This window comes from Lagopus muta, chromosome 29 (genome assembly GCF_023343835.1).
Source record: "Lagopus muta isolate bLagMut1 chromosome 29, bLagMut1 primary, whole genome shotgun sequence".
NCBI lineage: Eukaryota > Metazoa > Chordata > Aves > Galliformes > Phasianidae > Lagopus > Lagopus muta.
In genome coordinates this window covers 1,387,403-1,412,279 of record NC_064461.1, presented here as the reverse complement: position 1 = coordinate 1,412,279, position 24,877 = coordinate 1,387,403, and the positions used below count along the sequence as shown (strand labels likewise).

The following is a 24,877-nucleotide window of genomic DNA, read 5'->3' as shown; positions in this document are numbered from 1 at the left end:
CCCCGCCCCGGAGCCGCCCGGCGGTGACTCGGCAGTGGCGGCGCTGCGGTCGCGCCTCCGGGCGGCGCTGCGGGTTGCGGGACGCGGGCGGAGGCCCTGACGGGCTGCGGTGCGTTTGTACAGAGTCCGTGTCCCGCGCTGAGGGGACGGTGCTAACGCAGCTGTTTGCGGGCGGGTTCTCCCCTCACAGCTCAACCCTGGGGCCGAGTGGCGGGTTCTACCGCCCTCAGCGTGCTGGCCGCGTTAAGATGGCGGCACTCGGTTCCCCCCCTTCGGGCGGTGCGACGGGCGGCCCTCGCCCCCCAACATGGCGCTGTCTCCCCCCCAACATGGCGGTGTCTCCTCCCCTCCCCCCAACATGGCAGCCGCTCCTCAGCTCCCCAAGATGGCGGCGCGGCGCCTGCGCGCGGCCTCCGCGGTGCTTCCGCTTCCTGAGGAGCCGCAACGGGACGGAACACGGCGGGGTCAGCGGGCGCTGCGCCGCCTTCAGCCGCTTTCCTCCCCTCCCGCAGGTGGGTGGCGGGATGGCGCTGTCGCTGAAGATGCTGCCCTGCAAGAAGAGGAGAGCGGCGGCCGCGGGGCCGCACAGCCCGCGGGAGAGGAGCGGCAGCGGGGAGGACGGGGAACCGCCACCGCCGCAACCACCGCCGCCTCCCGCAGCCGTCTCCTCAGCGACGTCCGCCGCCGTGTGGAGAACCCCAGCGGAGGCGCTGCCCAGAGGCGGGAGGCGGCCTCCTCAGGAGGGGAACGAGGGCCGGCCCGGCGCCGCGGAGCCTTGCGCTGCTCCCCCGGAGAGCGGGGAGGAAGCGAAGCGGCTGGAAGGAGGGAAGGAAGGTGAGGAGGTGCCGTAAGGTGGGGGGTCCGCGGGGCTGCCCGCTGTGAGGCCTCGGCCGCGAGGGAGAGCCGGGAGACCTCGTTTCTGCCCGCGCTTTGCTTTTGTCCTACTTCGCGCTGCGCTGTGGCAGCTGTCCGGTTGTTTCTGTCTCAAAAGTTGTTTTTGTCCCTGAAAATGTCTGATAGCGAATGGGGAACGGCAGCAGCCCCACCGCACAGAGCTTCTCCAGACCTCCAAGCGCTCTGCTCTGCAGACCCCACGCTTCCCCGGGCCCGTCTTTGGGTTTCCTCTCCTACGGACCTCGGGTAGCAGTCGCGCCCTATAATAACTTCCAAAAAAGAGATTTTCTGTGCTGTGTGCAGTGCGTGACTTAGAGGCGGCTGTCCAAAACTCAGCTCGGGGCAGCTGTCTCGCCTTTTGTTTTTCAAAATAAATGGTCTGTGATGAACAGTGAGGCACTGCTCGTCTGACAGAGGGCTCTTTTTGCCTCTCAGACGGTATGGAGCATTCTAGGGAGCAGTGAGCTCAGCTGCTGTGAGAGGCATTTCTGGTTATGGCGGTGCTATTTTGTATCTCCAGTCTTTGTATGCTGACATAAATGCTTGGCATCTGCTTTCCCACAATGACTGTTCTGTTGTTTTCTTGCCCTGTCATACATTTCTGCCTCTGGCTTCAGTGAGGCTGAGGATCTGAGCCCAAAAAGAAAAGGAATTGGAGCTGTTGGTTTCTCATCTGCTCCTGAGCTGATGGTAGCTCTGACACAGAGCTGTTCTGTGGGAGGTTTATCACACACGCACATGTTTCCCATTCTGCCTCCAGGTGTTCAGAAAGCTCCAGCTGCTCGTTGTAAGCTCATCTGCTGCAAAACCTGACAGTGCTCCCTTATTACCTTGTGCAAAGCATTGTCCTCACTTTTGCTGCTCTGTGTGTAGCTCTCTGGTTGGACTGAGAGCTGCTTTCACACTGGGGGTGGCACGGCAGTCAGCTCACAGCTGCTGTCCCTTGTAAGTCCCAGAGCTGTGCAGGACAGCAATGGCAGGGGAATGGAATTGACCCTTTTAGCAGCAGAATAACCTTAAATGAGCCCAGGGGTGGCTGAGGTTGCAGTCAGCTGTGCTGTTCTGGCTGCCAGCATGCTGTGCTGGCTGGTGGAATGCCTGCCCCTCACTGTTACTTCCCATTGGTGCAGCTGTTTGTTAACATGCTTAAGGCCCCTGTTTAAGGCAGGGAAAAAGACAAATGGCTGGAGGTGAGGCTCGCTTTGCTTGGTGTGTTTCTGGCAGGAGAAATCATGTGCTGCTGAAGCACTTGGTCATTTTCACTGCCTGGGTGGCAGAGTGTGACTCAGTACTTTGATTTAATGGATTTGAATGGGTTCTGATGAACTTTCTTAATGTAGTGGCCCGTTAACATTGCTCACCTGTCTCTGTGTCTGACTGCAACCTGGTGAACACTGTTCACAGGGAAAACTCCTAAGCTGCATGCGGAGGTGGAAGCAAATGTGCAAAGAGATCTGTGTCTGACTGACAACCCGTCTGCAGTGCAGGAATCTCCATCGAGGAGCAATTTGCAGCTAGCTGTTAGAAGTCCTGCTGCAATGAAGCTGTTGAAGAGCACCAGACCTGGTGAGTGGCCCCAGCAGAATAATGGGGAAAAGGAGTGTTTGGGGGAATTTGTTCCTTTTGGGGAAGCTTTGTGCAAGGAACAGACTTGATGTGATGGACACAGAACTTTGGAGGCGTGTATGCCATGCTGAGGGCTTTTCAAGTGCAGTGTTTTTTTAGTCTTTCATTCCATGCTCTGTAACTCAGTGGCTAAATAAACCATGGGTGTTCAAGTGAAACCTGCTGGAGATGATCTCTGCGTTTTTCAGTTACTGAAAGTACTGTTTTCCTTCAGAGGAAGTTTTGAATGCTTTCTTTTCCCCGTGTCAGCAAACCAACACCACTTGGGAAGCATTTTAAGTCCTGGAAATTGTAAGCTGCTCTTGCTGTATTGTGTCTGGGAGTTTTGATTGTTTTAATCTTGACTGCGTGCTTGAAACAGCTCCTCCTGGAAGAGCATTAAAGGGCTGCTGAGACACGCCGTAAAATCAGATGTAGAAATGTCAAATGCATCGCCTGTATTTGCTTGACTGGTGTGACTCAGTGAGCTCCTACGGAATTGGGGTCCTCTGTTGGAGTTCTTATGGCCATTTGGAAGATTTCATTATCAGCTGCTGGCAAGCTGCTACCGCTTCGTTATCTACAGGATTAGTGGGCTTTGTTTCTTTTGTAAGTCGTGCTGTCTGAAGCATCCAATTTTGTTGTTAATTTTCAGAGGACCAAGATGGAGAAGATATTGAGAGGAGGAAGAGGAGGAGGAAGGCCAACAAACGGAAAAGGGAAGGGAAAAGTCAAGAAGAAGAGAGGTCTCTGTCTTGTGATATCAAGCTAGACGATACCCTCGATCGCACCTTAGAAGATGGTGCCAAACAGCATAACCTGACAGTGGTCAATGTGAGAAATATCCTGCATGTGAGTGCCTGCAATTACTGTGCATTCATTATTTCTGCCTCACGATTCCAACTTTCACTGTAAAGCTGCATCTTTTGAACAAACAGAATATGAAGGTGACCTTTCTTTTTTTCGGTGTGTGTTCCTGTAGGAGGTGATCACCAATGAGCATGTGGTTGCCATGATGAAAGCAGCAATCAGTGAAACAGAGGACATACCTTTGTTTGTAAGTAAAAAGCTTTTCCAGTTGTTTTTTTTTTCTCTTGGTTTACCCAAACACACAAATTCTCCAGTCTACCCTCTTGATTTATGGTGTAGAGAGGGTGGGTAGAATCATCTCTTCCATTTCACTACCAGGTTTGGCACCTGGGTGAAGCAAGTCGCGTTTGTGAGCATGAATTATGGAACCAAATTATTGAATTATTTTTACTTCACTCAGATCGTGTCTAAAAAGCAATGAATTCAAGGGAGAAAAGTCCTGTAGTTAATAATTGCTGGGGTAAAGTTTGCAGTTGAAGGAGCTGAACACAGATGGTGGTTTTCTGTTTTAAACCTAGGAACCCAAAATGACTCGTTCCAAACTGAAGGAGGTTGTGGAGAAGGGAGTGGTAAGTTCATCAGCTGCTTTAATTATTACACCTGATGCCTTTGGTTGGTGGGACTTCTAAAGGAAGTGTCGGGGGTGCTTTCCAAATTGGGTTGATGTAGAAGTTCTGTGAGCGTGTTTTTGATGCAACTTTGTGAAACCAATTCATTTTAGATGAGCAGAGTCAGGTCAGAGTCGTATAAATATATAGAATAAAATAAGTTGTATGCAGTATATAGATGTAAGTTGTTGCCTGCAGAGATTCCAGAGGTGGTTTGTAAAGCATTTGTTGTTATAAAGCATATGAAATCTGTTGTTATTTGGCTGCGATGGAGAGCGAGACCCCAGCTCAGTGACTCACCTGATGTAATTGGTTGAATAAGGGGAGTTTTTTCTCTCTTCAGGTGATTCCAACGTGGAATATTTCTCCAATTAAGAAGGCAAATGAGGTAAAGGTAAGTGAACTACTGCTGGCAAGTTGCAGTCTGTGCTGAGGCTTAGCAGGGAACCTTTTGGCTGGCCTCTAGGATGCTGTTAGAAAGATTCATCTGATAGCATCGGAGTGCAGTGCTTTCCATTGCCTGTTAAAAGCTGCCACGTTTCTTCTGTTGTATTGCAGCCACCTCAGTTTGTGGACATCCCTCTTGAGGAGGATGATTCGTCTGATGAAGAATACCAGCCTGATGATGAAGATGAAGATGAGACTGCAGAAGAGGTGAATGTCACTTGTGCTAAGACCTGTTCAGCATGCTGTTGTCTGCATCACTGAGGCTGCAGAACGTTCCGTTTTACCAAGTGAATGCTTGTAAATTACCAAGAACTTCTAGTAATCTCTCTTGAATTCTGTATTATTCCCTTGGGTAAAAAAAAGAATCTTTAGGAAAATTAGTTGAAGTGAGGTTTGATTGTGGCATGACTGTTTGATTGCATTCTGTATCTCTTGCACGACAGAGCTTACTGGAAAGCGATGTGGAGAGCACTGCTTCCTCTCCTCGGGGAGCAAAGCGGTCCCGGACACAGCGATCGTCTGATGAAGAAGGAGGAGCACTCTGTGAGGTGAGCTTAAGAGAGTTGCTGCCTTTTTTAGAAAGAGCCTTCAGTTATTATTCCTGAATTATGAACGGAAAAGCAAAATTACATCCCTTACCTACCCTGCATACCGGAGCCTTAAGCTGTGGTGGCGTTACAGGTGCTGTGTAGATTTGGGGTCCCACTGCAATGGTTCCTGCATGAGGAACTCCCCCTCTACTCAGCTCTTGTGAAGTCCCATCTGCAGTACTGCATCCAGGCCTGGGGCCTCCAGTACAAGAAGGATGTGGAGCTCTTGGAGCGGGTCCAGAGGGGGGCCACTAAGATGTGGAGGGCTGGAACAGCTCTTCTATGAGGAAAGGTTGAGGGAGCTGGGCTTGTTTAGTTTGGAGAAGAGAAGGCTCCAAGGAGACTGCATTGTGGCCTTCCAGTGCTTGAAGGGAGCAGATAAACAGGAGGGGAACGGCTGTTTGTGAGGGTGGATGGGGATGGGACAAGGGGGAATGGGTGTAAAGTGAGACAGGGGAGGTTGAGGTTGGATATGAGGAGGAAGTTTTTTATCCAGACGGTGGTGAGGCACTGGCACAGGTTGCCCAAGGAGGCTGTGGATGCCCCAGCCCTGCAGGCATTGGAGGCCAGGCTGGATGTGGCTCTGGGCAGCCTGGGCTGCTGGTTGGAGACCTGCACACAGCAGGGGGTTGGAACCAGATGAGCACTGTGGGCCTTTGCAACCCAGGCCGTTCTGTGATAAGCAGATAAATGCAACCTTGGCAGGAAAAAGCTTTGTCTAAAATAGAAGTGCTTAAAAAAGGTCCTGGCAATGGGAGCAGTCTGCTCTTCTTCAGACAATCATTATTCCTCTGATTATTTTTGTGAGGAGTGCAGGGAGTAAGGCTTTCTGTGCTTGGCTCTGGGGGAAATATTTACAGTGTGGTAGGGACTGGGTATCAGCAGACCTGCATCAGCAACAAGCTGTGAGAACTGAAGCATCTCCCATGTTTCTGTTGTGCTAAACCGTGCTCAAACGGGAATAAAAACCCAACAACTTATTTTGTCCTAGGAAATCTGTTCTAAATGACTCCTTTTAACACAGAGGCCTTTTTAATTAGGTGGAGAAGGTTCCTACGCCTGTTGTTAGGCATATTAGTGCTGAAGTAGTTCCCATGGGACCTCCACCTCCTCCTAAACCAAAGCAAAGCAAAGACAGCACGTTCATGGAGAAGCTGCATGCAGTGGATGAGGAACTGGCTTCCAGCCCGGTGTGCATGGACTCCTACCAGGTACCCTATTTTGGGATGCTATGGGAGAATATTTTTTCCTTTTGAATGAAGATTTGCTAAAAAAAAAGAGGAGGCTCTCTGGTGTTCTCTGCTATTTTTACTGCATTCTGCTCCCAGTTTGTACATTTAAACAGGTGAATGTGTTTGGTGTGTAGGACAGGAGCTGTGTGAAAGTGGTGGCAGCTGTTAGCAAAGCACTATTAATGACACACTTCTCATTTCTTGTCTCAGAACCTGCACACAAGCTTCTCATTTTCATTGTTTTTTACTGTTAAATATAACTCTGTGCCAGGTCAGAATGCTATGAATACACAGGGAAGCTCGCTTGTAAAGAGAAGTGCTGTTTTGTATTGAGAAAAATACTGCTGTACTGTGCAGGGGTGAGGAGTGATGAAGAAACAGGGCTGTGGTGCAGCTTCAGGTTGATGACAGGCAGTGGGAAGGGAGAGCGGAGTGGGATGTGTGTGGAGGAGCATTGCTACAGTGTATTTACAAAGGCTAGCAACTGAATAGCAAGAGTAATGAAAGCTTTCTGATACTTCTGGGGTTGGATTCTTCTTACTGTGACGAAAATCTTGGTGTCAGGGAAACAGTCATTCCTTCATGCTTTTCCTAACTCTTCAGCCTCTGGAAGACAGCCTCATTGCCTTCAGAACCCGATCCAAGAGACCCCTGAAGGACGTTCCCCTTGGTCAGCTGGAGGCTGAGCTCCGAGCCCCAGATATCACACCTGACATGTACGATCCCAACACTGCAGATGATGAGGAGTGGAAGAGGTGGCTTGGAGGGCTCATGAACGATGATGTGGAGAATGAAGGTGTGTACAGCATGTTGTGGAACTGATGGAGCCTGAGGTTTTTCTCTTCTTCTTCTTGACTGCTTTTTCCTTCTGTTGTTCGTGATCTTGGCTGCAGCCGTTGTCTGGTTTTGTAACACATGTTGTACGCCCTGATTTGGTCCTGGGGCAGAGTCCTGACATGTCACAACATACTTCCTATTAGATGAATTAGACGATGATGATGACCCCGAGTACAACTTCCTGGAAGATCTGGATGAGCCAGACACAGAGGACTTCAGAAATGATCGTGCTGTGAGAATTACCAGTGAGTCCTTTGGGAATCCTGCTGCCTTTCCTGTTAGGATTAGTAATTGGTCTTGAAAAGTATTCTGTTGCAAAAGCTTTGCAGTGTAGGCTAATAAGTACAAAAAGTAAGAGAAAAAGAACATCCTGCATACTGATTTGACAAGCTTTTCTATGCACAGCTGCCTTGCCCTGAATACGTGGAGGTATCTAGCCAGAACTGCTGTGCTGTCAGATACAAGTTGCTGATCAGTGATGAGCTCAGGCACTGGTTGAGCAGGGAGGCTGTGCAGCCCTTGGAGATGCTCAGAAGCCACCTGGGTGTTGTGTTGAGCAAACACTGTAGGTGACTCTGCTTCAGGAGCAGATGGCATCCAGAGGTCGCTTCCAACCTCAGCCATTCTGTGTGTATCAGAGGTTATTCCTTCTAGGGCCTCTTTGTTTCCCAGAGGAGGGTGGTTGTGCTTTGCAGGAGAGATTCATTCATGAATTCATTCATGGCTTGACATTGTGACAGGATTGCTAGGTGTCTTGCAGGAGGGAATCTTCAAACTTCTTTTTAATTTTGCTTGCAGAAAAGGAAGTGAATGAGCTGATGGAGGAGCTGTTTGAGACAGTAAGTGGTAGCACTGAAGAACAGACCGTTCTCAAGTCTGGCATGAAAACTCTACAGTCGTAAGAGGGTTCTCTGTAAGATGTTCCATGCTGAATATGTGCAAAAATCTGTCACAGAAGTGTGATTTGTAACCCTGGGAAGGAACTTGTGTAGCTGCAGAAACCTCTGCAGAGATGAATGTGTGCTCAGAGGGACATCGTGGGCTTTGTGAACTGTGAGCGCTGTGGTAAATGTCATTCTTAAGCTTTCTTTTGCTGACTGTTACTGTGTGCTTGTTGGCAGTTTCAGGATGAGATGGGTTTCTCAAACATGGAAGATGAAGGCCCGGAAGATGAAGACAACATCACAGAGTCACGGCCAAATTTTAATACGCCGCAGGCACTGAGGTGAGACCATCTGTTGTCATAGAACTCATTATTAATAACTGCTGTGGCAAAAAGCCCACCATCATCTGCAGCTGCGCTGTGCCATCCACCAAGGGGACGATGCCTCTTCAGCAAAGGCCGTTACTTTGAAGGATGTACTCCTTTTTTTTCCCTATGATATTGAAAGCTGGTTTGACAAAGTGTGGGGTTTTATCTTTTAAGCAGATAACTTGAATGTAATAGTAGCATTTCCTAAGGAAAAGAATGCATAAAACTGCTGAGGCTCAGGTCTGAAAAGGCTGAAGTGTGCAAATAAACTTCTGATGGTTTTTGGTGTGAGTGACACTCGTAGTTCAGGTGGAAAAGGCTCCAAAGCGTTTCTGGGCAATATCAGTTTGTTTGAGAAATCACAGAAACTGCAATAAGGGTGGTGTCTCCTTATTTATGGGGCAGATCAGCTCCAGATGAAGCTGTATCTGTTTGGGAAAGGAGCTAAAATGAAGGCTGGAGTTTCTCGATACTCTTCTCTGGATGAGCAGTACCAGAGGAGAGCTCAGCAATTCTTAAACCAGCTACAGAGCCAAACATTCTAATTGAATACAGGTGATTATTGGTCGTGTGCTTATATTTTGGTCTGCCTGGTCTCAAACAGGTTTGAAGAGCCTTTGGCCAATTTACTGAACGAGCAGCACCGCACTGTGAAGGAGCAGCTTGAGCAGTTGAGAATGAAGAAGTCATCTATCAAGCCACCACAAGAGGCAGAGAAATCAAAGCCTCAGAATGAGAAGCCTCTCCAGAGCCTTGTTCTGGACTGCGCACAAAGGAAAAGGCTGCAGCAACAAATGCAGCAGGTAATAAAACATTATCAGGCTTGACCTAATGAATATTCCCTGTGTGCTGCCTTGGGTGGAGGGAAGCCAATGGTACAGCAAACAGTTTGATGCATTTCATTCTATAAATTAATTTTAAAAATATCATTTGAAGTTGGATCTTAAGTAGGTATTCAAGTTTTCTCCCCAGTTTTCTGTTGTTTAAAGGCTTTTTTTTTTGAGGTCTGCCTGTTCTGCTTATTATTATTTGTTTGTGGTTCTCAGGAGATATTTCTTGCTCCTTTCTATTATGCTTTTGGGTTTCTTGGGTTACTGACACGCTGACAATCCCTGTTTGTCTCATTTTATTTTACAAGCACGTTCAGCTTCTGACTCAAATCCATCTTCTTGCAAGTTCCAACCCTGCTTTAAGTTCAGAAGCAAGTACCACAAAGATGTTTTTGGTAAGGATATGTCTGAAAACAGAGCTGCACCACTCGTAATGGTGGATGGTCACTGGAGATGTTCAGAGAGCTCGATTTGTTTAATTGATCCCATTAAACTGAGGGAGATCATCTCTCAGAAAAGGGGCGATGTTGTTAGCTGATTAGTGGGCTCAGTACTTGAAATAATTCCCACTGTGCTCAGAGCAGTGCTTTGGGCTGGCTGTAGTTTGTGCTGTTTCCTTCCTTTCAGTGTAGTTTTGTGCCGTTTCCTTGGAAACACAGAAAACAAAGCTCAACAAATGCAACTGTTGTAATTAGTGAACTTTTAGTGACCTTGAAAGATTCCAGGAAGTTGGGGATTTCACGTGGTCAGACAGAGCTGAGTATTAAAAAACAGCTGAGATTCATGGAGTTGAAAAACAGGACAGAAAATCGGTAGCAGTGCATTTCCTATGCCTGCCACTCGGCCAGCTGTTACTGGTTGCAATGATTGCAGTGACATATGTGCTCTCAAAAATGCCTTTGGAGACTCTTTAAAATCTTTTCTTGATTTGTGTGGCTCTGCAGAGCGAGCTGGGGAACTTTGCTCAGAGCTCCACGCTCCTTCGCCAGTCGTTCTACCCGAAGTTTCAGACAATGTTCCAGCCCTGTAACTTGAAGGGAGCCTTGCAGCTCGTTGAGGATTTCCATGCCCAAGTTCAGGTTGACTGCAGCCCTCGCAAAGCCGCAAAGAAGAGCGGTATGTGTGAGAGGAGAGAGGTGATGGGGGGTTCAGAGTGGGAATTGCACACTGCTGAAATGAGGCGAAGCCCAGACGGTTGGAAATGGAAATGTCTTTGATAGTTTTCTTATATCCATCCTTAAGGCATGGCCTTAATTTTGTTTGACTGTCTTTTCACTCTGTAAACTTGTAACCCGGTGAAGCGTGTGATGAGAGTTGTTGACTTCTGTTCAGCTTCGTAATCCTGCTACTTGTTGTTCTGTAGATGATGTTTATGAGCTGCAGAGCTCCATCAGGAAAGCTGTGAAACTGGAAATAATTCCAGATGTGTTGCTTAACACACATAACATTGAATTCCCTTTCAAAGCAGAAGCTGGGCAACGTGCAAATTCTGAAAACTGGGGGGAAGTAACACTTTTTTTGAGTGGAAGTAGAAAGGTCCACGGAAAGGAATAACAGAAACACTTTTCAAGAAGTCAGTAGTGAGTAGCAGCGTTTGCCATTTGTGCTTATCTCCTCACAGCCAATGATTTTCCATGTTTGCCAAAGCAAGTGGCGTGGATTTTGGCAACGAGGAGAGTCTTTATGTATCCAGAGCTACTGCCAGTATGCTCCTTGAAAGCAAACCCTCCTCGGGACAAGATTATCTTCACCAAGGCAGAGGACAAGTAAGTGCTTAGAATTACTGACCAGCACACACACGTGTGAGCTTTCTTTGTGTGGAGAGTTGCCAGGATGCAAACTGAAGGATACCTGTGTGTGTGGAGCAGCACATCCAAATAGCATTCCAGAGTACAGTTAAAAGACTGTTTTTCTTTCTTTCTTCTCCTTCCTTCTTCAGTTTATTAGCTTTGGGTCTGAAACATTTTGAAGGGACAGAGTTTCCAAAGCCTTTGATCAGCAAGTATCTCTTGCCAACAAAAACTGCCCACCAGCTGACAGTGCGAATCAAGAATCTCAATATGAATCGAGCCCCAGACAACATCATCAGAGTAAGTGATGGGTGATGGATCCTTGTCTTCCATGTTCGGCATGCAGTCGAGGTGCTGGTTGCTCTGAGGACCTTTTTATGTACGTGCTGACAGTTTCCTAAGGGCAAACATGGCTGTGTTCAGCTTTTATTATTACTGTTCCGTTTATGTACCTTTCTGTGGTGGTTTTAGTTGTTTAATTCCAATGAACGCTTTTGCTCAGCGCAGTTCTTAGCCTGCGTGCCACCAGTTATCAGCCAGGTGTGCTGACCACAGCTGCCTTGCATTTCTCTGCATAGCACTACAAAAAGACGAAGCAGTTGCCTGTTCTGTTCAAGTGCTGTGATGAAATCCAGCCTAATGAGTGGAAGCCACCTGTGGAAAGGGAAGAGCATCGCCTGCCGTTTTGGCTAAAGGTACAATTTCTGTTGCTGCTTCTACAGTGATGTTTGAGGGTAGGAAGAGCCTCTGGATGGACTGAAAGCCACTTGTTTTTTGTTTAATTTTTTAGGCAAGCTTGCCTTCCATTCAGGGGGAATTGAAGCAATTAGCAGAAGATGCCAGGGAGGTGCCAGGCTCAACTGGTGAGGAATCAGACCTCTTGGGCACAGAAAAGGAATCTTCAGACACAGAATGTGGTGAAAAATACCCTCTCCTCATGCCTAAAGGACTGGTCCTGACCTTGAAGCCCCTTGCCAATCGATTCTCTAGAAGAGCTTGGAGAAGACAGAAGTCTTCAGCCCTGAAGCCTGTCCTCATTCGACCCAGTCCTTGCCTGCAGCCCGGTTCCAACACCGTTAACATTCAGAAAACTGTGAAGTTATCCCAGTCAGAAGCTCCTCCTGGCAAAGTGATGGTTCAGATTCCTCAGTTAATCCAACCAGCTACGGTTGTGCAGACAGTTCCAGGAGTGCAGCCTCTGAATGTGCCAGCAGTGGTAGGAAGTGGGGATGGCTTGGAGTTTCAGAGCGTGCTTTCTGCTTCGCATCCAGACTCCAGGCAAGGTTTCTCAGGTGCTGTGCCACCAGCTCTGGTGTCCTCAAATCCAGTCACTTTTCAACCCAAATTGATGTTACCTGATTTGAGTGGAACAAAAATACGCAAACCTTGTGTTCGTAAGGGATACCAAAAGAAGAAAGGGACAAAAGCTGCCCCACTGCTAAAGGCTCCCCCTTTGATTCAGCCATCTCCTGTCATCCTCACTGTGCCTGCTACCACTGTGAAAGTGGTGAACATTGGCAACGGCTGCAATATGATTCAGTCCATAAATACAGCCGTTGGTAGAGGCACTCAGGCTATTCCAGTTACAACCTTACTGGTAAATCCTTCCACTTTCCCATGTCCATTAAATCAACCTCTGGTGACGTCTTCAATTCCTTCGTTGATCGTCTCTCCTAACCCTGTTGGTCTTCCTGCATCATCTGTTGGTGAAAGTGAAGAGCAGCTGAATCTGATTCCTTCGTGCTCTGCTGGAAACAGCAAGAATTCCTGTGCTGTGGTGGAGCCCAAGGCTGAACCCCAGGAGCTGTGTGTCCCGTGCTCAGCTGCCTCCCCCAAGAAGGAATGCAGTGCAAACCCCACTGCCTCAAATAGCAGCAGTCAGGAAAAGGTAAACAAGAGTGACTGCTGTAGCTGGACTGTGGTAAAAGTAGAAGAGAACGGTTCAGAGCCGTTGTCTGTGGACCTTTTGCCTCGTTCAGAAGATGCAGATCAAGCAGTGAAAACTGAAGCTGAAGATTCGAGCGATGCTGTCAAGGAAGTAAATCCAGTACAGAAGAGGAATCTGCTGTGTGCTGAGGTCAAGGAGGAGTTCATGCTGGGGCTTGGCCAGGAGCTGAACATGGAGGCTGCGTGCTCATGTGTTAATGAGCTGAAAGAAATTAAAAAGGAGCATGCTTTGTGTGAAGAGAAGGGAGAAGAAGAGAGGAGGGCTTTGCAGTCGTCTCCCCGTGACGAAGCACAGAGGGAAGCGGGTGCTGTTGGTGGAGCACAAGCAAGCAGTGAGTCTCCAAAGAATCATTCATCCGCAGCAGATGTTGAAACAGAGTTTAGCAGCCCTCTAGGAAGACCAGAGGATTCATCCAGCATGGATGGGCAGTCTGTTGGGACACCCGCTGGCCCTGAAGCTGGAGGAGAAAGGGAAGGGCAGGAGGAGGAAGAGGATGATGACTTTGATGATTTTACACAAGATGAAGATGAGGAAATGTCGTCAGCCTCGGAAGAATCCATCCTTTCAGTGCCTGAACTTCAGGTAAGAGCAAACTAAGCTTTAAAAAATGTTGGTGTTCCAAAACACCTCATTGAAGTAAGGGAAAATCACAGTTTGCAGCTGATCAGAAGGATGGAATGTTAACCACGTATTATCGTAGTGCTTGTGCTGGCTGTGGAGAAATGATGCACTGCATTTTTCTGAGGAGGTTTTGAGTCTAAACTTCAAGGAATACTTTGCAAAATCCCAGATTTAAACTCTGCTGAGTTGTAGGGACTTTCTCAGGTGAGGCTGTTGGTCCAAGATGCTTTAGCTGAAAAGTGGTTTCTGAGACAAAATAAGATCATGGAGGATTGTTTGGCACAGTCCTCCCAAACTTGAGGCTCTTATAAACTTCAGATTCTGACAGTGAGGTTTGTGCAGAACTACACAGAGATGCGTGGTTCTGGTTCTTGTTGAGTGAGCTGGGTGCTGAATGACAGACAGACACTAAAAGAAAATGATTTGGGGTTTTGTCGTTTCTTTCTTAGGAGACGATGGAAAAGCTGACCTGGCTTGCAACAGAGAGACGTTTAAGCCAAGAAGGAGATTCTGAAGAAGAGAATTCTCAGGAAGAGAACTCTGAGCCGGAGGAAGAGGAGGAGGAGGAAGGGGAGGGAATAGAGAGCTCCCAGAAAGACGATGAAGTGTGTGGAGATGTGTCAGAGGAACCTAAATCGGCTTTCACGCTGACCAACATGGCCCCACAGGTGGAAGCCCACAGGATGCCACCAGGTAAGCTTTGTCAGTTTCTTTTGAGGCAGGCGTGGGGAAACACAACTGCTGCCTGCATGGAAAGTGACAAATGGGGACACTGTGTCACATCTTTGCCGAGTTGAATTTCGTGCTACAAAGTCATGCTGGGGAGCAATAAAGGACAGCTGTGTAGCAGTTAAGGTCAGAGAAGGGTTTCTGGCTGTTTCCAGAGATTTTTCTCATTGACTGCTATAAGTAGCTAATTTATGTCATTAGCCTGCCTGACTAATTGTAGTGGAAATGCTAAATCACAGGTGATTGAGCACCTGGTGGGAAGGCAGGGCTAACACAAGGGAGCTCAGCTGCAAGCAATGTGCCTGAGTGACTGGGAGGGGAAGAGCCAGGAGCCACCTCTTCCCAGACCTCATTTAAGGGTTGGCAGTGGAGGTGAGAGCTCTCTTGCTGGAGGTCTGTGCCTACTGGAGCCCTTCCAAAGGGAAGCAGCTCTTTTCCTTCATGTCTGTGTTTGCTGCTGCTGCTGCTTTTGGGCTTGTTGCCAAAGACTTTGCCACCCCCTCCTGTTGCAGTACTTTCCATTCCCTTATGGCATTATATTAATGGAAAGTATGTTACTCATATGCTTAGAGGAGGGTGTGAACTGATCACTGTGAAAACCTCAACTCTGAAAAAGCTGCTTTTGTATTGTGGTGTTTAGTATAGAGCAATAGCTGTCTGCCAGCCAAGAGAGTGCATGAGGAATGGCTGACTTTGTGTTTCTTCCTAGGAGAGAACATGAAAGCCCCAGGGAAAAGCAGGAGCTCTCACAGAGCCAGAAATAAGAGGGGCCGGGCACGTGCAAGCAAAGACACATCAAAGCTGCTCCTCTTGTATGATGAAAACATCCTGGAGAGGGACCCCCTGAGGGAGCAGAAGGATCTGGCGTTTGCACAGGCGTATCTGACCAGGGTAAGGCAGAGCAGTTGTTGGTGTTTGGGGTTACATCAGACTCTGAATCCTCAAACACAGTGCAGTTCTGAGCAGCACAACTGCCGTTTCTAGCTGTGGGTGCTGCTGCTGGCCTGGATGGGGCTGCCATTCTTCATAGCACACCACCTGCTGCTCCTTTACTTACCAAATCCTTTGTCTTGGCCCAGGAGTTTTCTTCTTTCTGTTCTTCCTGTTTTCTCCCCTGCTCTGCTCAGGGGAAATGGGAAGAGAGAGTGATTGTGGGGATGCTCAGCTGTTGTCTGGGGTCAACCCAGAACACTGGGCCTGCTTTAAATTCACAACTCCACATTCTTGGGTTTGGTTCCCTTCTCTCTTGTGAGCAGTCTGCTTTTACCTCTGAAGAAAGAGATTTTGTTGACCCAGCAAAACTGGGAGCATTGTAAGAATGCTGAATAGCAAGAGATCAGGGATTCCTACATTTACTTTTTCCTTCCTGGGTGTCATGCAGTCCTATAAAGGTCTGTTGCTCTTTGCAGGTGCGTGAAGCACTGCAGCACATTCCTGGGAAGTATGAAGACTTCCTCCGTGTCATCTACGAGTTTGAGATCAGCATGGACAAGCAGACAGCTGTGGATCTGTATTTCACTCTACAGAAACTGTTGCATGACTGGCCACAGTTGCTCACAGACTTTGCTGCCTTTCTTTTGCCAGAACAAGCTTTGGAGTGCGGGCTGGTAGGTAGAGTGAAAGAAGCAGACAGCGTGAATGCTTATGGGAGTGAAAGAATGAGGAGTTTTCCCCAGGGCAAGGAAAAACAGGTGGTAAATCATTTGTTTACCTTCTGCTTAATTAGTTGGAATTGAAAAGTCTAGTGTCTGTTATGAGACTTAGCCTGGGTGTGACTGTGCAGAAGCAATCAGCCTTTCCCCCTGGAATCCCAGAACCTGACCACAAAGAGACGTGGGCAGATGCAGCAAGTGGGATGGTTTCCTATTCTCAGCTGTGGGATGGTTTCCTTCTCTCAGAAGTCAGCCTTCCACTTCTCCCATCACTGAGGCAGAGGTTTCACCCATTAAATTCCTTCTGAGTTTTTTTTTCATGAGGGTTGAATCTTTTTTCTTTGGCTCAGTTTGAGGAGCAGCAAGCATTTGAGAAGAGCCGGAAGTTCCTCAGGCAGCTGGAGATCTGCTTTGCTGAAAATCCTGCCCACCATCAGAAGATCATCAAAGTTCTGCAGAGTTCTGTGGACTGCCTCCCCCAGGAGATTGCAGAGGTAAGGAGGCATCCAGGGATCTTCCTCTGAATCCCTGAGAAGCGAGGACAGATCCTCCTCCTTGGTTTCCACATGCAGCATTTTATAGGGATGTTTCTTTGCTAATTTGGTATCTGCATATGGAATGATCTCAAAATATTCCTGAGCTATAATACCAACACGACATAAACTTCCATGCTGGAGTTGTAATAAGCCTTGATGTTCTGCCTGCCCTGAGGAATCCTGCTCAGAAGGGTGAGATGGCGTGGAACGAAACGCTCACTTTCTCCTCATTTCTCTCTTTCAGTTGAAGACCCAGATGTGGCAACTGCTGAAAGGACACGACCACCTGCAGGATGAGTTCTCTGTGTTCTTTGACCACTTACGGCCCTCAGCCAGCCGCATGGGGGATTTTGAGGAAATCAACTGGACGGAAGAGAAGGAATACGAGGTGCAGTGATGCTTTCACTGGACTGGGGAAGATAAGAAAGTATAAGAAAAACGTTTGAACCTGAAAGGCTCCAATCATGGCTGCATTTCCAGAGCAATGGAGGCAGCAGGATGGGATAACAGCTGGCCTGGGGCAAACCTTGAAAAGCTCTTTATACAGCATTTGTCTCTTCTAACACAACTGGGCTGGTGGGGCACTGGAACTGATCTCAGCATTTAGAAATGGAATTCGGTCTTTTGGAGAGCTGTGCTGATAGAGAAGCTCTGTTTTGTTGTTGTTTCCTTTTAGTTTGATGGCTTTGAAGAGGTGTCTTTGCCAGATGTAGAAGAAGAGGATGAACCGCCCAAGATTCATTCAGCCCCCAAAAATAAGAAGCGTAAAGAAATGGGAGGCCAGAACAACGACAAGGTGGGCAATGGGGCACCTCATCAATCCTTGTATTTGGACTTTAGGCAAATGCATGTCCACGAAAATAAGTGTGTCTGTGTAGAGATCTGTCATCTCTGTGCAGTGCACACTGATGAGCTGCAGTCTGTCTGTTTGCAGGAGGCTGAGTGGGGAGATGGGATGAAGGAATGCTCGTGTTCCTGCCATGAAGGCAGCGGTGAACTCAAGCTGAAGAAGAGCAAAAGGAGGAGCTGCAGCCATTGCAGCAGTAAGGTGAGGTGAAGCTGTTGGGGTGCTGGGTGCAGGGGGGAATTCTGCCATGAGCCTCACTGAGAGCTTTTCAGACACAGGTCTGCTGTCTCTGAAGTATCAGAGGGAAGTGTTGGGGAAGAGTGCAGATATCCAGTCCTGTCTTCCTCTTCAGTGTTTGTCTGGCCTTCTCTGGTCTATCTCCTGCTCACTTTCAATCAGTGCAGCAAAGAAGGGCAAATTTCATCAGTTTTGGTGTTTCTTTGAGTTAAAAATAAGCTTTTTGTGTGTGTTTCTGAAAGATGCTTCTGTGGCCACAGTGTGAGAACTGTGCCTGTTTGTAATGGAAAAGATTTGGCTTCCTGGATGTGAACATACTGCCGAACTGAAGCATTGGTTGGGATCAAGCAATGCTTTGGAAGCAAAGGCTGAGGTGTTGGGTCTGGTTGGATCCAACACATCTGTAATTAGATGCCTGTTTACTGATCTGCAGGTGTGTGAAAACAAGTTTTATAAAAACAAGGATTCTCAAGAGCTGAGTGCCAGCATTGCTCAGCAAGAATCGAGTCCTCAGCCTGAAGGGAAGGATTCTGGAACGTCGAAGGAACCTGCAGAAGAAAACTTGGAGAACAGAGATGAAGGGGAGGATGTCCAGAGCAGAACAAAAACTGTACTGAGGAAAGGGGATCCTCTGCCTGCAGGTGTGTGCATGTCCTGCATGCAGATGCTCACTAGCATTTACCTCCAAACCTTTTTCCACAGATGAAAACAAGCGTGGAACTTCCTAATGGGGATCTGTTGAGGTGCTTTAAATGTGAATATATCCAAAGCATTCAGTTCAAGCTTTCCTGACTGGAAATATTATCCCTTTTTAAAAGTTATTGATACATTTAAGCTCATTGCCAATGTATGAACTCTGTTCCCAGCACCACTGCTCCATGATACTGCTTTCCCCCCCCCCCCAGTTTTGATATTAGCACAATAATTCAAAATCAGTCTCCTTAATCCTCCTTTAAATAATCCCCCTCACTTTACTCCTATCTCCTTCAGTCCAGCACAGAGAAGGGGAAACAAAATCACTGCAGGATCAACAAACTGAAAGGGAGCTCTGGGTTGACTGTCCAAAGCTTAAATACAGGGGTTTAAATGTACTGTGTGGTTTTTTGAGTAGGGCACTGAAAGCATCAACCCCTGTTTCACCTTCAGCTTTGTTCTGGGCAGGGCACTGAAGGTTTCCCATGTGCTCACTTCCCCACACAGCAGTAGTTGCAGGATCTCACAGTGCTGAAGGAAATGGACTGCAGGGTGCTTTCTTGGAGGTGCAAGATGAGTAAAGTGCAGCTGCGTTACAAACTGCTCTCACTCATTGCTTTATCCTCTAGAATCCAAAAGCCTCTTTAAAATAAATTCATGAAACCTCCAGAAGCTTTTTCATGCAGGAACTGAGCTCAGTTTGGGTTTCTCCCCAGGATCTCAGCCAGAAGGAAGAGCAGCCTGCAGCAGGCACACATCTCCAGACAAAGCTGCGCTGCCTGAACGCCGGGTCCAGGAGGGAGCAGTGAGTGCTGCCAAGGACGGTCCTTCCTTCATTGCTGCACCTGGATGGACACGTGTGCACAAAGCTGCCCCAAAACTACCTCAAGAAACCAAAGGCAGCCCTCGCAGTGCAGGGGGTGGCAGTGAAGGACTGAAGCAGCAGCAGCAGCACGGAGATGCGGACGCTTCCCTCGAGCTGAGCACAGATCTGCTCTTGGCGTCTCGTTCTGCCACGCTGAAAGGCTCCGTGCGACCCGGCTCCTCCAGGAACAGTTTGGGTCAGGCTGAAGGGCTTCCCTCACATCCGTCAGATAAGTTTGGTCATCCTTCAAAATTAAGTGCAAGGGAATTTGAGGGAGCACCTTTGGTTCTGGAAGGAAAATCTGAAGCAAAGCAGAGTTGGATAAAACCAGCACTGGGTAAGAGCTGCTGCTCACCGTCCCCCAGTAATTGTGCTTTGGAAGCAGATAAAATGGGCTGCACTGGAAGTGTTCCTGAGAACAGATTAAAGTCAAATGCAAACAACTGCTTCCAGGTGCACCAGCATTCTGAGGAGCTGGAATATAGAGTGTGCACTGCCTCCCTGGGGCAGAAGGAAGAGGAGCAGCAACAGCAGCGAGTCATGGAAGCAACGGTGTGTGCCAAGAACAGCAAAGTCAGCTCTACTGGGGAGAAGGTTGTTCTCTGGACCAGGTACATCTGCTTGGACTGTGCCTTACATCCTTGCTGTGCTCAGTGTTTGGATTTAGCCATGGCAATTTTGAGAGAGTTCTTTATTTTCATCCTCTTTTCCCATTTTCTTCTGCCCCCCTCTGCCCTCTTTGATTGTTCTTGTCTTGTTTCCTCTGACCACAGCCTACCATAGCTGCTGCCTTTGCTTGTGGCAGTGTAATTGCTGCAGTGCTCCAAGCTGGGGGGGAGGGGAAAAAAACACCTTTTTCCCTACAAAAAGGTAAAAATGCTAACAGCAGTTCTGCCCAGAGAGATTTCCTCTGGGTAGTAATAGTGAAGGGAAAGCTCTGCTGTGCTGTGTTGAGGTCGTGAAGTTCAGCCTTCACCTGGGAACGGAGCTCTTAGGTTTGTGTTGGCAGCAGCGCTGTCAGCTCCTGGCTTTGGCTGCTCTGATAACCATCCTGCTGCTTCACAGGGAGGCAGACAGAGTCATCCTCACCACCTGCCAGGAGAAAGGAGCCCACCTGGAAACCTTCCAGGCCATCTCACAGAAATTGGGCAACAAAACAGCTGCTGAGGTAAGGGGTGTGGGAATGCTGTGTTTGCTGAACGGGGAAAGGGGTTGGGAAGGAAGGAGGGCTGTGGAGCTGCTGTTGAACATGCAGCCAAACTTAATTTTCAATGTGATGCTGCATCAGAGAATAAGAATCCTCAGCAGAGCAGCTCCACGCTCTCGTTTTAATTTGCCTTTAGGATTGAGGCTGGGATAAAATCTCATATTTTTATGCTTAAAAAAATACAAATAAAGCCTGACCTTCATACCAAGGAATTTCTACTTGAAACTCCTCTTTCCTGTCGCCTTTCAGGCCCCTGCTCAGTTTGGCTTTCCCTTCTCCCTCAGGTATCCCACAGGTTCAGGGAACTGATGAAGCTGTTCCACACATCCTGTGATGGGAGCTCAGAAGATGAGGAGGATGCAACGAGCACCAGCAATGCAGACCAGCTGTCAGACAAAGACCTCCTGCTTTCTGAGGAGGAACCCGACGACTGAGGCTTTCCTGGCTGCAGCAGGAGAGCTTTTTGCTGCAGCTAACAGAGGAAAAATGCTTCTGCAGGTACTTGGTGGCACCTTTCTTGTGGTTCACTTGGGTTTCTGCCAAGCAGCACTTTTCCATCTGCATTGAACTAAGGGAACAAAGAGGGAGATCCTCCTTTAGAATCAATGTGAGGCACTTCAGAAACAGGATGACAGCAGTGATGGTTCTGTCTGGGGTAAAGATCTGGGCCGTTCTACCTTTGCATGTAAATACTGTATCATAAGATGCCTGTTTTCATGTGGAACACAAGACTTTCTGTAAATTTTTTTCCCTTGTGTTGATTGTATATGGGAAAGTTAACAGAATTCAGATGGTATTTATTGTGTGGTCTTACTCTAAAGCACATGAGGTGGGTGCAGAGTCAAGAAGAGCAGCTTTCCTGCTTGAGAACACAAGTGCAAGTAGACTGCACCACTCCAGCCAGCCTTTTAATCATCTGAAATAAAACAAAAGTCGCAGTTGGGCCATTTTCAGAGCCGTTCCCTTTATTTTGAAAGCAATCTCAAGAATCTCCTTCCTTCCCCTGTCTCCTGTAATAAATCCATCAATCCGAGTCGCTTTCATCCTCAGAGTTACCGGCTTCAAAACCCATTTCGTAGCACTGTGACAGAGTTCTCAGCTCCTGCAAGGCCTCGTGGAAGTCGTCCTCTTCAACTCCTGCAGCAAAGAAGCTGGCACAGCGCCGGGTGCCCAACTTCTGGAGGTCCTTGCAGAGATCAGACAGGAGCGTGCGCAGAGCTGGTGAGGACTGCAGCGATGTCAGCACAGGGATGCTTTCAACAGCTGCAGGAGAAAATGGTTTAAACACAGGAATCAAAACTTGGTTTCCCAGTCCTGCTCCACAGTGCTGTCGATAAGCAGACGTTTTGCTTGCACTCGGTGCAGCACAGAGGTTGGCTGCTGCTCATTCTGCAAACTCAGAAGAGGATCCTGTACCTTTGTTGGACCCTTCTGCCTTACAGGGTTGTTTTCTATTGCACAATAATTGCAAGGGGCCATATTACCTGCTGTAGAATAACTAGAAAGATCGTCTGGGAGGAAGCCTTGTCTGCTCAGAAGAGAAGAAAAGATGTGGGGATATGGAGGTAGAGTAACACATGGCTGCTCGAGAACGAGGGATGCGCTGCCAGGAAGAAGTTGAATGAAGTTACCCCAAAGTCTGTCCTCCATTTCCATGCAGGGATCCCTAAGGAGCCTCTTACCAACCTGAATGCCCCAGGAAACACAGTGTGCAAATAGCACTGCAGCACCTGCTCGGCTGTCTCACAGGCATGGAGCGGAGAAGGCGGCTGCTGTCCTGAGCAGCTGCAGCAGAGAGAACAAATCCAAAGTTTTCAGGGGGACGTGAATGAAGATATTGGTGACTCAGCTGCTTTTTAACAGCTCTGCTATGCAGCCAATAGCAAATGATATCACTGGACTCTGAATCTGACCCACACTCCTGATGGACAGTGAGTGTAAGAGATGATTTCTGACAGAAGTGCCAGAAAAAGCTTCGTTGAAGTATTCATTACCTGGTTGGGTTTTCTTTGCAAATTCCTCTTAGCACAACAGACTGAGCAAAACAGCGGCTGACCTTTTGCTCCCTACACGAGGACAGAAGCTTCCAGGGCACGTCCTGCTGGTGTGCACACAAAGCATCTGGGAGCGAGTGGCCACGCGCAGCGGGGAAGGGAACTGCAGCCCACGCAGCCACAACCTGAGTGGAGAGAGGTGACAAATTCGGGGTCTGCATGGCGCTCCTCATCCTCCTGCTGTGGGTCCCATAGAGCTGAAGGAGTTGGAGGTTGCTGCGTTCACAGCCCTTACCTTTCTCCCAGAGAAACTGAGCATCTCAGCAAGGTGCATCATGGAGCCTGGAGAGGAGCAGAGGCGGTACGGAACTGTGAGGGTGTCGAGTGCTGCTGCCAGAACTGCACTGCTGTGGTAGTTGAGGGATGCCTGCAGAAGGGGCACAAGGCAGTGCTGAAGGACGAGCTCAGTCCTTCTGCTCCTTGAGTAATGTGAATAAAAATCAGTGAACTTTGACGTAAAACACAAAAATGGTAAAGCAGCAATTCGGGCTCTGCTGTCAAAGGGGAAAAGGCGTTATTGTTTCTGCTGAGCAAACGTTGTCAAATGCATCACTGAAACATGCATAACTTTAGTGGTACATCGACTGCTCTTAGGGGAGATGTGGCACGGGACTTACATCGTAGTTTAGGTAGGGGAACGCAATGGGAGGTTGGGGTTTGATTCCTAAACTGCTGCTGAGTGACAGAGGGCAGAAGAGGGAGCTGTGAGCAGAGAGGTGCGCGATGCCGAGGGCTGTGTTCAGCACTCTGTAGAAGTTCTTCTGAGGATCCTTGGGGGGGGGAAATGAAAAAAAGATGCAGAGAAATAGCATAATTTGATGGGACAGAATAACTTCACCTGTAGTGGTGGGGTTTTTCCCCCTTTACTTACTCCCACGTTATGAGTGACTGGAGTCAAGCCCCAGGTCAGGATTCCTTTTCTTGAATACTCATCGTGCAGCAGTTCTGTCACTTTGGCACCAACTCCAGAGAAGCCATCGTGGAGGTCACAGAGGACCTGAAATCCCTGTGCAAAGTGAGGGCTGGGCTGTGAGCTGCTGCTTAATGCCAAAGCAGGGAAAACGAAATGGGGAGCTCGGCTGATGCTGTCACACCTGCAGATAATCACACTCCTCAACAAAGAAGTGCAGGCGATCTTCCAGCTCTTCCATACAGCCACCATCTTGCAGGAGCTTTTCTCCTTGCCCAAAGGCTTCCAGACGACCAGAATCCCTATAAAGGAAAACAAGCAAGCAGGATCAGCTCTTATTCCACTCTTTTATATTTACGTGAAGGCAAAGTGAAGATCCCTGTTCTGGGTAACAGATCCATGGGCAAAAGGCTGTGTGTCTCTGTGCTCAGCCGTACCCATCGTGGTTGTATTGCTGGAGGACATAAATGCTCCTGGGGTGCAGCTGAACGCTGAGATAATCGGACCAGAGCTGCATGCTGCTGCCTGGGGCTGCATCTGGGGAGAGAAGGAAGAACCAAGAAAGTCTTTTCCACTCTCAATCTCCCCTCGACTGGAGAAAAGGAGAAAGAAAAGCTCCTCCTGCAGTTGGCTGGGATGGCTGAAGCTCTTCGCTTCTTTTCTACCACTTCTCTCTGCGAGGAGATGTTACTCTGTGCCCTCCCTTCTGCTGCTGCTGCTTCCGTCTTCACCAACTGAACCAAAGCCGCACGGACAGCGCAAGCCGTGGAATAGAGGCGCACACACCTTGAGCGGAAGCGCTGGAGCTGCCGTCTCCATCAGCTGAAGCGTCTCCCTACAGAAAAAGCCCAGCAGGGGCGGTTATGGACGGAAACCTCGCCCGTCCCACGGCGAATCCGGAGCCCGGCAGGGAGCGTCGGGGCTGCAGCGCTTCCCCCGCCCGTTCCCCGCCGTTCCCTCACCGGCCGCTGCCCGCGATCCCGCACCTCTGTCCCGGTTCCCGGCTCCACGTAGTTGGCCACATCCCCGCGCCTGCAAACAACGCACAGTGGCGGCGGCTGCCGGCAGCGCCGCTCCTTCCCGCACCCCCCGCTACTCACCACGCCGCCAGCGGCTCCGGGCGGACCCCGCCGCGCCCCAGCGGGCCCACACCGCCTGCAAGAGACGGCGGTCACCGGGAGCGGGGCGGTCACCGGGAGGGGTCCGCAGCCGCCGTACCTTTCAGCTCCAACGCGATCAGACGCGGCGTGCAGCCCTCCCGCCCGGCCCGCAGCAACGCGGCGTGGTTCAGCTCGGCGCCCGGCGGGGGGCGGCGCTGCGGGGGAAGGACGGAAAGAAGTGAGAGCGGAGCTCCCCGCGCACCGCCCGGGAGCGGCCGCGGCCGCCCGGTCCCACCTGCAGCCCCCACCAGTGGGCGCCCACGCAGCCCGCGTAGTGCCCGAGCTGCAGCGTCACCGCCTCGCCCGCCATCGCGCGCCGCCGCTCTGCGCCTTCCTCATTGGCGGCGCCACCGGAAGTACGTCACGTAGAAGCCGCGCCCCCTTCCTCCGCTCCGCCTATCGCATCAGAGCGCCATCATCGAAACGCCCCGCCCCTCCCGAAGCCCCGCCCCCAAGGACACAC

General features: G+C 49.2%; 2 protein-coding genes across 5 annotated transcripts; one reads left to right on the top strand and one right to left on the bottom strand.

Annotated features, from left to right (window-relative positions):
- Positions 1 to 61: 61 nt before the first annotated feature.
- On the top strand, positions 62 to 21,243 carry GON4L (gon-4 like). Of its 3 annotated transcripts, XM_048929310.1 has the most exons (32): positions 62 to 109; positions 513 to 834; positions 2,299 to 2,460; positions 3,155 to 3,351; positions 3,482 to 3,556; positions 3,888 to 3,938; positions 4,321 to 4,371; positions 4,536 to 4,631; positions 4,868 to 4,972; positions 6,055 to 6,225; positions 6,850 to 7,042; positions 7,227 to 7,328; positions 7,882 to 7,922; positions 8,205 to 8,308; positions 8,940 to 9,138; positions 9,474 to 9,560; positions 10,110 to 10,281; positions 10,787 to 10,931; positions 11,105 to 11,255; positions 11,534 to 11,650; positions 11,746 to 13,485; positions 13,974 to 14,217; positions 14,963 to 15,144; positions 15,663 to 15,860; positions 16,256 to 16,399; positions 16,686 to 16,829; positions 17,118 to 17,237; positions 17,376 to 17,489; positions 17,959 to 18,166; positions 18,935 to 19,694; positions 20,149 to 20,251; positions 20,575 to 21,243. In XM_048929310.1, exons 2-32 carry the CDS (start codon positions 525 to 527, stop codon positions 20,722 to 20,724), a joined length of 6,636 nt encoding a protein of 2,211 aa, XP_048785267.1. In that variant the 5' UTR covers positions 62 to 109; positions 513 to 524; the 3' UTR covers positions 20,725 to 21,243. The 3 variants fall into 3 exon arrangements, with proteins under 3 accessions (XP_048785267.1, XP_048785266.1, XP_048785268.1); XM_048929309.1 differs by lacking the exon at positions 62 to 109 and having other exon boundaries at positions 315 to 834; XM_048929311.1 differs by lacking the exons at positions 62 to 109; positions 20,149 to 20,251; positions 20,575 to 21,243 and having other exon boundaries at positions 374 to 834; positions 18,935 to 19,420; positions 19,537 to 19,667.
- On the bottom strand, positions 21,235 to 24,841 carry MSTO1 (misato mitochondrial distribution and morphology regulator 1). 2 transcript variants are annotated; one of them, XM_048929317.1, is made up of 14 exons: positions 24,650 to 24,841; positions 24,473 to 24,569; positions 24,355 to 24,409; positions 24,217 to 24,286; positions 24,041 to 24,089; positions 23,692 to 23,791; positions 23,439 to 23,556; positions 23,216 to 23,350; positions 22,962 to 23,114; positions 22,580 to 22,711; positions 22,285 to 22,469; positions 21,977 to 22,075; positions 21,775 to 21,893; positions 21,235 to 21,553 (listed from the first exon to the last, which is right to left on the bottom strand). In XM_048929317.1, exons 1-14 carry the CDS (start codon positions 24,722 to 24,724, stop codon positions 21,315 to 21,317), a joined length of 1,626 nt encoding a protein of 541 aa, XP_048785274.1. In that variant the 5' UTR covers positions 24,725 to 24,841; the 3' UTR covers positions 21,235 to 21,314. The 2 variants fall into 2 exon arrangements, with proteins under 2 accessions (XP_048785274.1, XP_048785275.1); XM_048929318.1 differs by having other exon boundaries at positions 24,241 to 24,286.
- Positions 24,842 to 24,877: the final 36 nt, after the last annotated feature.